Below are 16806 nucleotides of genomic sequence, written 5' to 3'. Positions count from 1 at the left end.
GGAAATGCTTGTCTTGTACTAACAGAAATGGTTTATGTGGGAATGTAACACAAGGTTTATAAATGAATGGCAGAAGTTTCTACCATAATGTGAAGGGACTCATTTATTTACCTATAAAAATAAATTAAATTTGATTTTTTAACAGAGCTGCCACGTGCTAACATGGGCAATGTTTTTTTTCAGTATTATTGATCAATTTACATTTAAGAGTTTAAGAGCCATATACCTTTCAAATGTCGTTGTCTTTTACAGAACCCTTCGCAATGTAACCATTGGTGTCACAGCCTTTGAAAAAGATCTATTCTTGCCGGAATAGCTACTCTCATACAAGTCAATAGGAACAAAACCTGCTGTCTCTTGTATCTTAGTATTTGTACTTGAGTTGAACTGTGAGTTATATTGCTTCACTCGTGATTCAGAAGACAAGAAAAACCAGACCTTTATAAACTATAATCCTAGAACTGGTGAAAAACAGACTAGCTATCCTTCCTCCTTCAGCTCTCACTTCTAAATGACTGCAAAACTGGTCCCTTAACTCTCAAGCAAGCTCTCCAGAGTTATATCCTCTTTCTCCATTTTTAGTTATCCTTGGTATAAATTGGTTATTTAGGCTTAGACACTTTGTCCATGAACATTGTGTTTATCTCTGACGGTACAACGCAGTTTCATTGACACAATAGAACCAGCTCTCCACAGGGATGTATGTAAATATGTATATTTAGCTATATTTAAATAATGACAGATAGATAGCAATTTACACAAATATTGGGCAGGTCAATCACATATTTTCATTCTATCTCTTTTTCTGTAAAAATACTGAAACAGCAGAGACAATTCTCTCACTACACTGCTGCCACCTTGTGGTAGTAGACAGGTAATGCAACACTCCTTCGCAAAAACGGGGGCCATAAAGGATAAATAGATCATAGAATTTTTTTTAAAAGAAAAAAACACCAAAAAGTCCTTTAAGCTATAAAAAAACACTATAGTTATGCAAAAATCATGTCATCACTCACAATCCTGGTGAGTCCTTAGACATTGCACTTCCTGGGGCCAAAACTTAAATTGGATCTCTAGCCAAAACTTTTTTTCTTAGTGTATTTCTTGGTCTGTGTATTTTGTTTGCTATTGCTTCCCACTGAAATGGTTTCCTTTTCTGTTCTGGAACCACAATAGAAAGTGAGATGTAATATCTCTTTAGACAGGTTTTCACTCTGAGGTGAAAAAGAAAAACTGAGGTAATAGGCAGGTACTCCACGCACCCTATATTCACCTTCAGTTTTATTTCTAAAAGCTGCCTGGTGCATGCCTTTATTAAAAGAATATACTTTTACCAGGGTTTTGTCAAAGATCATGCTATGAGAATTTTATTAGATTGTGACAAAATAAATTCATTGTTGATACAAATTCTAGTTGATCCTACTTAGGGAAAAGGCAAAAACATGAGCTGTTTTTTTAATTGCCATGAACTTTAACAGGCCCTGTATATTCATGCATGGTTATAGCACTCTAAAGATAAAAAGAATTCAGAATCTAAACGTACATAGTATTCTAGGTCAAGTTCACAAGTGTATGAACTGAAAGGTGGGCAGAAAAATTTACAGGGGTGGGTGGTCAAAAATGGAAAAGAAATGGTATGTTAATGTTACTAGGCCTTAAGGGTAAATTACAAATGCTACACTGAAGTATGCACCTGACACGCCACATTTACTCAATACCAACTTCACCATGTACCCCAATACACAGCAACATGCACCACTACATGAATTCACTTAGTTCTGATAAGTGAATTGGTAGGAATTTTTTCCCCTGAATTTAATATAGACAGCAATCTTCTCCCACATCCACCACATCATGTTCCTCTCCACTTGTGTTGTCTGGTAAAGGAAAATGTACAATGGCCCTGGCACTGGTTGCCACCCTGCAAAAAGCCTCCCATCACCACAAAGCACTTATAGAGGTATAGAGATGAGACCCTGGATGGCTATTCAGCATTAACTTCCTGATATGGCCCTGGCTGTCAAAGAGGCATTGATATAGAGGCAGAGGGAACGGTACAGGGGAAAAAAGGTTTTTAAGTAGCCACCATTAGTTCCCCACCCTCAAACATTCTGTAAAAAACAGGGATAGAAAGAAGAGGTTGCAAGCACTGACTTATCAGTAGAGAATAAACATGACAGCAAATTGTTCATGTGATCTTGTCCTTGGCTGTAAGTGATACTGTGCAGTTCAGATATTAATAAATAGTTAGGTAATAATAACATATTCCCTATTTATTAAAGAAAGGTAATAAAGAAGGTATGAATGAATGTAGTGAATGCTGCAGGTACCTTTTGGTAATAACAACAAAGGAAAATGATCAGAATACTGTCTGCGGATATTGGGCTTGATTTATTAAAGCTCTCCAAGATCAACATTTAACAGCTAATAGCAATCGATTATTTAAAAAAATACATTGCAGGTTTACTGGATCAACAGGTTCACCCATGATAGTCTATCTTCTCTATTCTTGGAAAGCTTTTTTGAATCAGGTCCATTGTGTTACCCTTATTAACACATGTTTAATGTGAAAAAGTAGTTTTGAGTACAGAATCACAGAAGCTCTTTAATTATCAGGAAATTGTGAAATTAGAGCAATAGCCACTAGATGGCGATAGTGACACAAATATAAAAGGATTTATGTAAATGTTAGATACATTGGATAGTTAATCTACTACTATCTATCTACTGTATGTACTTATCTCACTTATAACCACTGTCACACATTTAAATGTACAAGCATACTGTGTTCCAAGACATTTTACTTAGAGCATGTTTTTGTATTCCTTTCTCTAAAAGGAAATTGTTTTGCCATACCTATTTTTGTGAAGGAGACATCAAACAGGAATTATAAAGTTATGTGCAGCTGCTAACAGTTTGTGCAGCGCTAAAATCATAAATATTTTTTTTTCAGACTGTGTTGAGAAATAGTTTGTTTTGGTAAAATGTAGAACAACTGAGGAAATGTGAGTCTCATCATAGAACAACCAATGTTCAAATTCAAGGCTTTTGAAACCGTGCTGCAAACATAACATGATATTTTACCTGAACAGGCCGCCCGTCGTCTTGTCCAATCATATTTCTCCATTCCAGCAAAGAACGCTGAATACTTTCAAGTCCGGTTTCCCACAACCTAACACTTCCTCCCATATCCACTGTGACAACTCCACTGTTTCCAAGTGCAGCCAGCAAAATTTGTGTGTCTGATATTTTAGACAGCCAAGATGTATAGGGGGACACTGATACAGGTCTGAAACATAGGGATAAGAATAACACATTGCACCATTAATTTCAGAAAAAAACAAAGCCAGTCAAAAAATAGCTTGAAATCCTAAGGTGAATATACAGGGCAGAAACGAAAAAAAAAAGTGAAGAGTTTAATAAAAATAATGAGTTTATACCTCATAAATTTATCAATGTATCAGAGACGTTAACTCATTTGTAGCAATACAATATTATTAGTCAAGCAAACAAAGGGCAGATATTTCATGGCCCAATGGCCAGAAAATGTTCTACTTGTGAGCGTAAAAAGTGGCCAGTTAATAACACAATGCCAATTCCAACACAGGTCCCCACTCTACAAGGCAGTAAAATATGTGCAGTATGTTTCTAAACCCTGCAAATATGAGTTAGGAGATCACAGTCCAAGGTCTCTCTGTCTGCCTTCCTGCCTGTAATGAACTGCAATCCCCAGTGTTTCTAAACCTTTTTTAACATAAGGAAAACCCCTGAAATAACTTTCAGGTCCCTAGGGAATCCCTGCTATATTTACTTTATATACAGCTCACAGGATATTATTGTGGTGGTGGGTAGGAAAAATGCCTCCTGCATTGCTGGCCAGTGGGAGAAATGCCACCCTACAGATAGCCAAAAAGATGATTGGGGGTCACATAAACTGAATTGGGAAGCACAAATTATTATTTGCTCAAGGAACCCCTAGCAACTCTGCTTGGGAAACACTGCTCTACACAGATCCCGCTTTCACTTACCCTGTCCCCAGAGCAGTAAACTGCAATAATGGCATCCTAACATCCCAGAAATAGCACCTTGAGCATGCCTCAGTGTTTTTTCTTTCTTTTTTTGTTGGTGCACAGTTAACATTAACACTAGACATGGGAAAGAAACAGACAGGCAACTAAAATTTTCAGGTCAGTATAGCAACCCTCCTGTTTCTCTCATGACATGGTGGCATGGTCAATAAGAATTCATACATGTAAATTAAACAGTTACTTGCTTGGTATGGTTGGTGAAGAATGTGATATTTTCTACACCTCAAGGCAGAAGATTGCATTGCATGATATATATAATATTGGCATAAACAGGTACCAATTAGTGGTTTGAGATTTGGTAGAAAAAGCGTTATTTCCGATATTTCTTTCTTAACACTCTCAATCTCTCACGATTATCAAGTTGTATTTGAAAAATCATAGTAAACAATAGAATTGATTAGTCACATCTACAGATTGTTTATTAAAATGTTCACAGATAAGACCTTTCAGAGCTCATTGTACAACATTTCCAATATCCAGTACATTACAAACATAAAAAATGCTATATCTTTATTTTAAATTTTGCAAAGTTACTCTTTTTTTAAATTATTGTTGTACACCTGGCCTATGAACATGTTTCTTTTTAATTGCTTGTCATAAAAGAGAGATGTGAGCAAGTGACTCCAACTATCCATTATGTCACGTAGATTTATACAGAATGAGATCTGACATAAAAGCAATGGCTTCAGGGTGAGAACTGGAAGAAGCACATCTATAAGAGGCTGTCACATACACTTGTCTCAATCAGATTACTGTTGTGTTCACATAAAGATTTAGGTCAGTCCAAGAAAAAGAAAACTAATAAGAGGTTGTTATATGGAATGAAAGCTTACCAAGCATTCTTTATATCTGTGTGCTGTAAAGGTCAAACAATAATTATGATTTTAGTAGCACTGTAATAATTACTAGCTCATACCTGTTATACTGCTGGAGCCTTCAAAATATTGGACTTAAGGCTCAGTTTTACCTTTCTGATCAAAATAGTAACATATGCCAATAGTTATATGGACAGATAATGCACAGAGTTCTTACATATTTTTTGGTTTTGGATAAAGTAAAGGATGGTTAGATTCTCTGTTTAGTTTTTGTTGTTGTCTGTGCTGTGTTGGGGAGATTCACTCTTTTTATTTGTCCTGTGACCATTGTCTTTAAGACAGAGTAGGGAAGTAAGGGAAAACCAAACATTTTGAATGAATTTCCACCTTTTCATACACCTGTTCTAAGGACAAGTCTATGGAATGAAAACTTTGCATCATTAGGACAGAATGTGAAGAGAATTCTCCCTAGTGGGGTAAAAACACCAATACTAACCTAAAATGTGCTGGACATGCTTTTTAAAGAAACACAACAGATAGTAATATAAACAAAGCATGGCTTAAAATATTGAATTAAAGGCAATACCAATGACAATTTGAATAAGAATATGCCTAATAAATTAAATATACAAAATCTTGGTATAGGAGCTCAAAGTTATCTTTTGCTACTGCTGTAACCAAATTTTTCATGAAAGACACTTAAGGCAACCTGTGGGCTTTATGAACTACATAAAAAGCATGCCAAATGAACATACTAAAAATGTCATGTTTGAGAAACACCGACAGCTGCTATCATGGCTCACTTCTTTTACTTTCAATGTGCTAGCAGGTCAGCCAATTTGTAACCAACAGGGAGACTAGAAATGTACAAAGGGGTGAACCACATATCATCCATTACAGTTTTATTAAAGTATATGTTGAGCCAAAACCTTTTTTTCTTACTATTAGTTAGAGGGGGTGAAGAATATAACTCCTTTCAGCTTTTTACTGGTAATGGGGGCTCATTTAAAGATATTCACCCGTTTCTGTCCTGCAATTGTTTTTTTACTAGTCAACACTTCAACACGTTACCGGTATGTGTTCAAGTTGCAAATTTTCACTCAGTCATGTGTGGTGAAATCATTGTCACCAGGACAAGTGAGGGTAAATCTTTCTAATAAAGGCCTGATTAACACTTAAAACCTAAAGTTCTTATTTTTTATATTAGTTATTTTTTCAATTCTGTGCAAAACTAGAAATAATTGGATTGGCATACACTTTAATGATTCCCTAATAGAGTAATCCTGTTAACACAAGGAGATGCCTGAACCATTTACAATACAATGCAATTATACTTTATCAGTATACTATGCCAAAAAGAACTCTAAAGTCTATTAACCTGTGTGTACTGTATAACAAAAAAAGAACCCACTTTTGCCTACAGAACATCAGAATACACATAAATAAATGTGTTCACTAAAAGGTTTTAATTCAAACATTGACATATTAGGTTTAAAATTTAATTACAAAAAAAGCAGCAAAGTTTAAATAGAATTGTATATGTTTGGTGGTGTATCACAAGTAATTAAATAATAAAGAAAAATATCTCCTTTAAATTAAAAGTGGCCAACTGGCACAGATGACAATTAAAATAGGATTGGTTTGGTAATGCAGACCTTTTTCTTGCTCCAGAATTTATAAACTTGCCATATCCCACAAAATCTTCCTTTGCATTTTTCCACCCTAGTTCACCCTGACAGCATTAAAGACCTCATTGTAAACTTTTCTTACCTGGGAACTGGAATATACTTCAGTTTCTTCGAATTAAGATCAGTAACTTCTAAATATGCAGAGGAATTGGGGGGAAGTGTATCTAATGGATGGAATACAAAGAATACATGTTAAACAATCTCAATAAGACTGCACATGAATATGTTAAAATAGTCCCTCTTAAGGATTCAAATTAATTTTACTGTTAAATCTCTGTTGAAAACAAGTTATGAATGTTTTATTGACTAGGCTCATATGTCTTTTCATTTGAAATGTTACATCTGATGATAAAAGTGAAGGTGTTAGACTAACAATGAAATTTCGATGAAGTGCAATAGGAAGTTTGCATAAAACAAACTGTACAGCCTACAAATACTGGATAAAATTTCTGACATTCTCTCCTCAGCTTAACAGACATATACTGATTTATTTGTTGGCCTTGTCACTATACTTTGTATGACCACTTCACTTTAAGGAAAGACAGGAACATTTATAGATGACAGTCAAATCCTTTCACAGAAACAAATGACAACAAAAAATGTTCAAATTTAGCTTTACATCTAAATTCTAGCTTCCAAACAAATTTTCTGGAAGTTCTGTTCTGAAAAACATTTGGTGCTCACAAATATAGCATAGTACTTTGAAAATGAAAAAAATTGAACAATGCTGAAACATTATGCATTTTTCTTAAAGTAAGGCGCCATTTTCATCAGGGGTATGTGGTTGCCCCAAATGACTTGGGTCTGCCATAACATTTCTAGGACAAGTTCCTTTCTAAAATGAAACTCAAGCCAAATAGTAAAATTACCCCTACATTTCTTGTTGTTTCACTGGGAATGGAAGTGAGGACTAATCTATTTAAAGGGAATACAGATAGCATTAAAAAAGGTCAGAGCATCAGTTGAGTTTTTTATTTGTGCTCCCCAAAAAAAAGAGGTTTCCTTTTATTTCCTGTTGAATCAAAGAAAAAAAATGTAAGGGTCAATTTTCCCTCGCAGACATAGAAACAACAATAAAACATTTAGATACTAGCACTTCTTCACTCTAAAATACAAAGGTAAAAAGAATTGAATATTGTTTGCAGTTCCAACAGCTGTATATTGCAGTGAATAACAACTGTTTATTCATCTGCTTTTGCACCGTATCCTGCAAGGGGATGGTTGGAATGCCAGAGGTTACTCCAGTGTTTCTCAACCAGGGTTCCTTGATGGACAGTAACATACTAATGTATTGTGAGCTGTGGATATAGTTGTGAAGACAGAAGAAAGTGAAGAAAGATATATTTCACCAAAGTCAGGTTCTGATCAGTCCCCTTGTGCTGATATCATGGGAATAGGGGAGTCCAGATATCAGCTGTAAAATTACATGTTTTACAGCATACTTATAAAAAGTGCTATCACAGACTTTAGTACACTGGATTTCATAGCAGAAAGGTAAACAATACCATGAAAACTGTCTCCTGCATTTAACATCTTACTATAAATAAATGGGTTGCATATGTGTTATAATGAATAACGCAGCAACAGCACAAGCTGCTTCACAGCTAATAAATGAGTCACATTACCCAAAAATATACCAGCTCCTTCACACATTCTTCACAGACACACTATGTGAAATGAATTTGTCACCTTGGATTCACGCTGCTCATACAAGTACTAAATTAAGAAAGGCTGATATGACACCAATAAAATCTTGGATACCTGCAGCAGTTTATTTCCTCAAAACTACTCTGCTTAGACACTGATAACGCATATTTATAATGCAAACATTATTTGCACTATACACATGATAACTATGACACTTCATTCAGCTAAAGGTACCTAAAAGTACATAGAATAAATCTGGAACTAAAAGTTCTCAAAAGTTTGAAAGCAAACTCTGCAGCAAAAGAAGCAAGGGCCCCCACCCACATATTTGTAGGTTTGAAGTGAAACAAAATGTGCGGTACACCATATTATACAGAATTGGGCATGCAAAATAGAAAATAAACATTAAAGCACATAGAACAATGAAAGGTGTAATAATTACATGTTATATAAAAAATGCATTGTGAAAAAGGGAATGTACAGCATGGAAAACAGTAAAAGGTCTTACAGAACAGGAAATGCACATCATGGCATACAAAATGAAGATTGGCAGAACAGAGCATATACAGCATGGATACTGAATAAGAGGTGATTAAATTGCTAATGTATAGAGTTGCATATGGAATGAGGGAGAGCAGAAACAGAAAAGAACAATATTGTAAATTAAATTAGGGGATTTAGAATTGGGAATGCGCAATACTGCAAATAAAATAAAGCATTGTGACATCTGTTTGGTGGGGTTTTCCTGCTTTGTGGAAAAAAGAGCTTAATTGTGGAAACTCAGAATAGGATCAGCTGAAAACAAGAGAAATTTATTCCATCTGTTCCTGGTAAAAAAGTTTTAATTGGAGAAAAGGTTTGCATGCAAATTGATTCTACTGTGGGTTCTTTAAAAAAAAAAAAATTTAATCCTAAATACAGTAAATCACAAGTCAGGTATATATTGTACCAAATGTACATTTGCAAACATCTTTTGATTACTAGTTTTAGTACATCATTTAAAACTAGACCCAACAATTTTTAAAAAGCTTACCTTTAGGGTATATATCTTTTAAAGGCACATCTACAGCTGGTACACCTCTCACCATCTGGTTAGCAGCAACCAAACTCACACAACAACCTTTCCTCACATTTCCAAATTTACTATGTCCTGATTGGAAAAACTGATCAGTGGTGTAATTTCCATGGCTTTCCAAGGAAGACTTCCTCTTCCAGCTGTACACTTCACTAGGTGACTGCAATATATAAAGCCAATGGTAAAGTAAATCATACAAATGCCATAAACAGTGCAAATTCTGAATACATGCAGTAAGTTTTGTGAAAAAAACAACTACTGCACCTACTGTTTTAGTCAGTTCAAATTCAGACAGACAGAATAATTTCTTAACACTTTCTATGGGCTCTAGCACTTAATAAATAAGGATGCTACCATTTGTAGGTCTCTATGCCTGCTATGCATAAACACATTAAAACAATTCTGCTCCTTTGATACAGCAAATGCCTCCCATATTTGGTCTCATTTAGGAAGTATTGTTAGTCAGTAGAATGTAATGTAGAGGGTGGGCACAGACACAAAATATTTTAGTGTATCAAACTCTGGATTAAATGAAAAGCTCTTCTATTTAGAGTAAAGAACTGAAAGTGTCTCTGGGTTCTTACCTTAAATTATACATCATATACATATATATATATAAAAATATATATATACTTATAACCACACATACAAAGTAAATACACATAGACCTTGGTTAGGAATAGATGTTCACTTACCCCAACGTTTTGCACTATAATTAAATTATCAGTTTCATTTTATTGAAATGTTTCTTTAAAGGGGGCTTTTAAAAAAAATTGAAAGTCTGCTTACACTTGCTCACCCATTCCCCTTCCAAAATCGCATGCTCTTAGGAGTATATTTATAAAGCAATGAATCCTATTGTGTGTGAAATTCCCCCACCTACTAGATTGTAAGCTCTTCGGGGCAGGGTCCTCTCCTCCTGTATCACTGTCTGTATTAGTCTGTCATTTGCAATCCCTATTTAATGTACAGCGCTGCGTAATATGTTGGCGCTATATAAATCCTGTTTANTAATAATAATAATAATAATAATAATAATCTGAAATTCACTGAAACATTAATTACTGCCATTAAAATACATGGACTTAGAATTCTCCACCAGGGAATGTTTTAGTGAATGTCACATTTGCACTTTTACAAACAGACTCTATAGGAGGTATTACAAAAATAATATTTGTAATATTACTTACCTTACCCCTATCTTCTGTCTGTGTTGCCTAGGTGAAGGTGACATCACTATTCTTGTGGAAAGATTCTTATAGATTGCTTTGCAGCCACAATTTGTGAGAAAATGCACATAAAATAGACTGGAATCTTTTTTTGAAGGGTTACACCTTCTCTGCGTTCCAAAGAAATCTACCACAGCAATACCATTTTATTAAATCTTTCCATTTTTGTGTAGGGTACACTTTATTACCTAATTGTTTTTAATATATTACGTACCAGTAGATCTGGGAAGCCCACAACTATAGAGGCATAGTTGCTATCATCAGAAAGAATTCTATTAGGAGAATTGATCTTCTGTCCGATAGCTGCACTCAAGTTCTCAGGTGGCAACTGATCACTGGATATCACGTGGGGGTTGGAAAGCTCAAAGCCTGAAGCAAAGAACAAAATAATGTTCTCATTTCCATTTTAGTAAAGGAAATCTGTCACACATAAAGCAAGCTCAGCGTTACAAAGCAATTTAAAACTTTATGGAAATCACAAAGTAATTATAAGCTCTAAATCCTCTGTTTAAAACTGTTTACAGCTAAAAAAAAAAGAAAAAAAAAACAACGGTGGGAAGCTATGATTTCTGCTCCTTACATGGATGCTACATAGAATCTCCAAAGTATTACTCAGTACTACATTCTAACCTAAAATACATAATTAAAAAATATAAAGATGCCATGGTTGAATTCCTTCTGAAAATGAATGTTGTCTGGTTGTCATGCTAAAATCTATATCCTCAATATTCACTGACCTGGATCGAATATGCATATTAAGAAAATGAGAGAAACATCTGAAATACTTATTGCAAGACGTACCCAAGGTTTGCAGAATGGAAAATCTGCAATGACAGCACTGATGTTTCCTTTAGGAAAGTATATTGAGCTTAGCAATATTATGTTGACATTTTTCGATTAACTTCTGTGTTTATTTGCACATGACTTTTTAAGTAAGCAAACTTTTTGCACCCTTGATTTTGCCATATAGAGATCCACTAAGGTCACACCTGCCAGGTATTTTCATGAAATCTATAAACCCTAATTTCATGGTACAACATAGCACAAAACAGCTTCATACTAAAGATATGTTTTTAAGTGTACACAATTTGCCTTTTAAAAACAATATGGTGGTTTATTATGTAAATGGAAAACAGCACCAATACCTTACTGCAATGTGTAGCGCATTTACCTACCTGGATACACATTTCATTATTTTTCTGATTTCCATACCTGCTGTTACTCCAAAACCAGTGCTCACTGCTTCCTCTTCTAGAGTATGCAACTGACATACTCCATTGTCTTCAGCTTCCATGTGTACAGGTGTAGTAAGAAGAAACTTCCTGCAGGGAAAATTTTATCAAGTATTAAAAAAAGTTATGCATTGTGGTGCACTGCCTAACAACTCAAAATAATCAGACTGCTTTAAGCTAAACTGTAGCCTTACTTTCAGTCCTGTATAATTGTATAAATTCCTCTCATGTACTGAATTTGCTTACTGTGCATAGATTAAGAGTCATCTTCCCACAGTGTGCATTAGAGGCCCTCCAGTTGAATTGTCCCTGAACCACCGTTTTCATTGACTGGATTTAAGTCCATTCAATCAATAAGGGTCAGCAAAACATGTGGGTGTTACCTAAGGGTGGTCTATGACAGAAACAGCCCATTTAGGGAACCCCACTCCTTCAGACTGACATCTTAGTTTGTTTCAGACAGCCCTTTGACAACCAAAAAACTAACTGTCCCTGGGCACTCAAGTTCAACTGCTATGCACCCAGCAGTGGTTAAGGAAGGAGATATTGATGTCACAAAAGATTCATGGATCATCTGTTTCAGAACACTTCCAACTGCTTTCTAATGCATTGGAAAGTGTGTCCATTGAAGTATATATAAAATGGTTCAGTTGCAGACTACCATGAAACGTTGCATTGAACTCCTGCATGAATAGGGTTTTTACCTGAATTCAAATTTTGGTATTCACATAACTCCTGGGAGCCAGTGAGCCCAGTGCTTGATGAAAGGTATAAAGGTAAAAAAAGTGAAATGTTTTCTTTTTAATTTCATTAGCAAGTTCATGAGGGGAAAAAGGAAATTCAAAGGATGGAAAAAATATTACCAAATGAATAAAGCAGCATGCAGTAAAATGTATTGTAATAAATCATGTCTGTTCACATGACACATAGTATGAATAGGTCCTCAGACATTTTTTATACTTTGGTGAAATCACTGTCATGAGTAAATGAGTTGTTTCAATCTGGCAGGTAATTGCAAGTCAGAACTTGTAATTTAATTCTCAACATCAATGTTTCTATATTTCCATTAGAGGGCAATACTATTCTTTTATTTTATTTTTTCTCATAGCAATGTCTATAAGCACATAATCAATATGTGTATTAATATGAAGCAAATACATTGTATCTATGTAGGATTTGTATCAAAATACATAATACAGACCTATTGGCTCATTACATATACAGTCTGTGTTCCCGCTTAGTATTAGCGCACAATGTTGTGTCATTCAGATTCTCTTACAATATAGACATGTCTAGATGAAAAGAGCCCCCCATGTGATCCAAAATGCCTCCCAACCCAATATGCCTGCTACTGTTTCCTTTTTGTGACCCTATATTGAAACAAACAGCATGCAGATGAAAGGCTTAGAGATGATTTCTTTATTGCTTTTTTGATATAATGTTTTCATACTGTAGCCTCTGTATGACCCCAGATCACTTCCATTGTGCCATTTTATTAAACATGCTTTAAATTGATATTACCGTGTTTCCCCGAAAATAAGACACTGTCTTATATTTTTTTTGGCTCCCAAAAACACACTAGCTCTTATTTTCAGGGGATGTCTTGTTTTTCCATGAAGAAGACTACAGTACATATTTATTGTTGAAAGTCACTCATGATCACTCATGTTCCATTGATTGTCCCCTTCTGATCACTCATGTGCCGTTCATATTCCCCTTCTGATCACTCTATGCCATTGATTGTCCCCTTCTGATCACTCATGTGCAGTTCAAATTCCCCTTCTGATCACTCTATGCCATTGACTGTCCCCTTCTGATCACTCTATTCCATTGACTCCATTGTCCCCTTCTGATCACTTACCCGTAATTAAGTGCAGGGATCTCCTTTAGGGCAGGGATCAGCAGCTTGCTTCCTTGTTCAGAATCGCGGGGGCACGTGTGCAGGCTTTTTACTTTCAGTTTGGCTCAGGAATAGACACGCCCTGCAGCCAGCATCAAAGACACACACGCTGCAGCCAGCATAAAGGACACACACGCAGGATCAGATATCTGGAGCTGTCTCGGTGAGTACTTTTTTAATTTACCGGTATGTATGCTTTTATTTTCTTTTTCTCCTAGGTCTTATTTTCAGGGTAGGTCTTATATTAGGGCAGGTTTACAAAATATTGCTAGGTCTTACTTTCGGGGTAGGTCTTATTTTCGGGGAAACACTGTAGATATCTTCTTTGCAAACATTATACAAAATATGCTGTGTAATTGTCTATAGATATATAATTTTATATAGGTTCATGTTTAAAATAAAAATAAAAATTTGTTTAAATTAAATTTCGGTCAGGTCAGCTGTACTGTACTGTACTGTACTGTATACAAAAATACATAGCATTTGTAGCCCACAGATGAAGCCCTCTAACCTACCACTTCCCACCATTGCTGTCATTTACCGTTATGTTGTAATTTGCTTTTGTCATTTATACCAGACATAACCAAATGAGTCAGAGGAGGGACATGCCACACTCCACCTTATAAGCTCATACCTAGCCATGTGGAATTTCATGTATTTAAAGAAGTCAAAAGGTGACTTGGAAGTGCTTGGCTTTTATAATAGAAAGTCTAGTATGCTTTTCAAAATAAAACACAAATTAAATAAAAGATCTGAATGGAAATTCACACACATTTAAATATAACCGACTGAAAACTTTTTTAACCTCAAACAATACCATAATAACACACTTTATTTATGGAAACTGAATATCTCTAGTTGAATCTCTTCACTATGATAGTTTATGTATATGTACCATACAAATGTGTTCAAAACTTTTATACACACTAAACCCCTGCAATTTGCTCAATTTGTAAAAAAAGGTTTGCAAACTATTATATTTCTAGAGATCTGTTGATTTGCTAAGTTTAATTTGCAGACTGCTACTTTCTATTAATCACTGATGCTATGGTTCTTCTGTTCAGAAGAGAAGGTTATATGCATCTGAAACAAAATATAGTAGACTTACTTGTTAGATTTACTCTCAATCAAGAGCCAACGGTCTTCTGCCACCAGGAAAACAGACTTCAGATTTATAGGTAAAGAGATTGAATGGGCATTGCCCTCCAGCACGTCGAGGACAGTGAGAGAATTGCTGTAAAACAATATACAGTCATCATTTATATATGTTTAATAATATAAAAATATAAATAAATATATATATATATATATATATATTAAACATTGCAGACAAGTTTGGGTAAACGTTCATGTATTTAAAATGTAGGTAAATTAGTATACTGAAAACTTAGGGAGGGAGGGGAATGCTTATTTTTAGTACGTATGGCGTTAGTTTGGGGTTCTGATTTTAGGATACCCATACTAAAACACAGCACAGAGGGTGTCAAGCACTAACACACAATATAGAAGGTGTCAAGCACTGACACACAGTTAACACATGTTTTCTGTCCTTATAGAAGGCATTTACCAAAATTACACTTCTACCCCTGCTGCTTACCCACACTTTTTGTTTTGCTCAGTTTCACTGTTGCAAGACAATGAAGTGGTTCTGTCATGACTTTCTCCTAGTGTTTGTTTTAAACCAAGCACAAAATTCCTGCCTTCCCACTGCAGGTGTGGCGGTAGGTAGGTCAAGCTTAGTTGTTTAGGTAATTGGTGTAAGGTAGAGTGGATTAGAAATAAGGGCTATTTGGCATGGGAAAGGGGACTGACAGGCTTGTTGGGAAGGATGGCAGTTATGAAAGTGTGAATTGGAGTTCAGTGTTATGGAAATAGCTTAACTGCACTGTGGGTACTTAAGTCACACAAAATGTATAAAAAAATAGCAGTGTTATACCTGTCCAATAAAATCAGCCACAAGGCAGCCATGACAGTGGAGAAATAATGGACACATTTGTGTATTTGAAGCTAGAAGGATATGGGAAATGGCAGGACATACACAGGACACTAAAGAACAAAGTGGAATTATTTTTTTAATCCATCAAAAACTCCGCCCAACCTGGCACTGTTCTATCCAGCTGCCAGGACTGGGGAACCAATAGACACGGGGCTTGATTAATAAAAACTCTCCGAGGCTTTCATGGGTGAATCTGGGTGATCCCGCAAATCTGGAATGGATCTAGTCTAGGATTGAAAACATTTGCAAACAAATAGCAAATGACTTAAGAAATTTATTCCAGGTTTGCTGGATAGCCCATCTTCACTGATGAAAGTATATCTTGCCTTGGAGAGCTTTAGTAAATCAGGCCCATTGTGCCTCTTTAGGCAAAATTCAGGAGACAGAGCCCCACTGCCAAATTGAAGTCTTAATGCCCCCTAACTTCAATGTAAGCCTCATGGCTTTCAAAGTTCCAGCACATAGAGTTGGAACGTGATACGACATGGGTCCCGAAACAAGGGAAGATCTGCTGGCAGAATTGTTGATGCCCAAACCGAGGAAGGTGGTCAGCTGGGTGTATGCAGGGATCAGGAAGATGGATATGGTAATAGAGGAATGTGTATATACATGAAATAAGGGAGAACAATTTGTATTTGAAGGCATTAGAATTGCTGGAGTGTAAATGAAGGTCTGCTTGGCAGGGACATGTACGGGGCGCAGAGTCTAAGGCACCAACCTCCGGCTTAACCAGCGCACCCCGCAAGGAGTGATGGACTTTAGGAGGATTGCCGCCTCCGTACACACAGGGGCTGGTAACTGCTAACTGGGTGGAACCAATGTGCAGTACAAGAGCAGCAGGCAGAAGCATAGTCAGATGAGCTAAAGTCAGGGCAGGTGGCAAATGAGAATAGAAAGGGGAAAAACTCCTTGTTCAGGCAACATCCTGTTGTCAGTTACTACCTTAAACAGGGAAGTCATGAGACAAAGGGAAGACCATGTGACAAGCACCCACCACCAGAAGATTTGCTGGAGCTGAGGTAGCTCAGACGGTAGATAATGTCTGCAGAAGTTCTTGGTCCTCTGCGGTAAAGGGGCAGTTTCCAGGGAGTAACTTGGTTCAGACCAGGAAGTAAAACACTAAATGTTACTCCTGA

At 36.0% G+C, this 16806-nt stretch overlaps 1 protein-coding gene across 1 annotated transcript in view; it reads right to left on the bottom strand.

Annotated features, from left to right (window-relative positions):
- The window catches only part of VWA8 (von Willebrand factor A domain containing 8), a 197537-nt gene that overhangs the window by 53362 nt on the left and 127369 nt on the right, over window positions 1-16806 (bottom strand). The window contains exons 33-38 of the mRNA XM_072410304.1: window positions 14783-14908; window positions 11755-11864; window positions 10757-10911; window positions 9272-9473; window positions 6674-6755; window positions 3085-3289 (exon numbers count right to left, since the gene is read on the bottom strand). Of these exons, the coding sequence (XP_072266405.1) occupies window positions 3085-3289; window positions 6674-6755; window positions 9272-9473; window positions 10757-10911; window positions 11755-11864; window positions 14783-14908 (880 nt within the window). The remainder of the gene's footprint in view (window positions 1-3084; window positions 3290-6673; window positions 6756-9271; window positions 9474-10756; window positions 10912-11754; window positions 11865-14782; window positions 14909-16806) is intronic.

This window comes from Pyxicephalus adspersus, chromosome 1 (assembly GCF_032062135.1).
Source record: "Pyxicephalus adspersus chromosome 1, UCB_Pads_2.0, whole genome shotgun sequence".
Taxonomy (NCBI): domain Eukaryota; kingdom Metazoa; phylum Chordata; class Amphibia; order Anura; family Pyxicephalidae; genus Pyxicephalus; species Pyxicephalus adspersus.
Note: the sequence above shows the minus strand (reverse complement) of the source record. Positions and strands in the feature narration are given on the sequence as shown.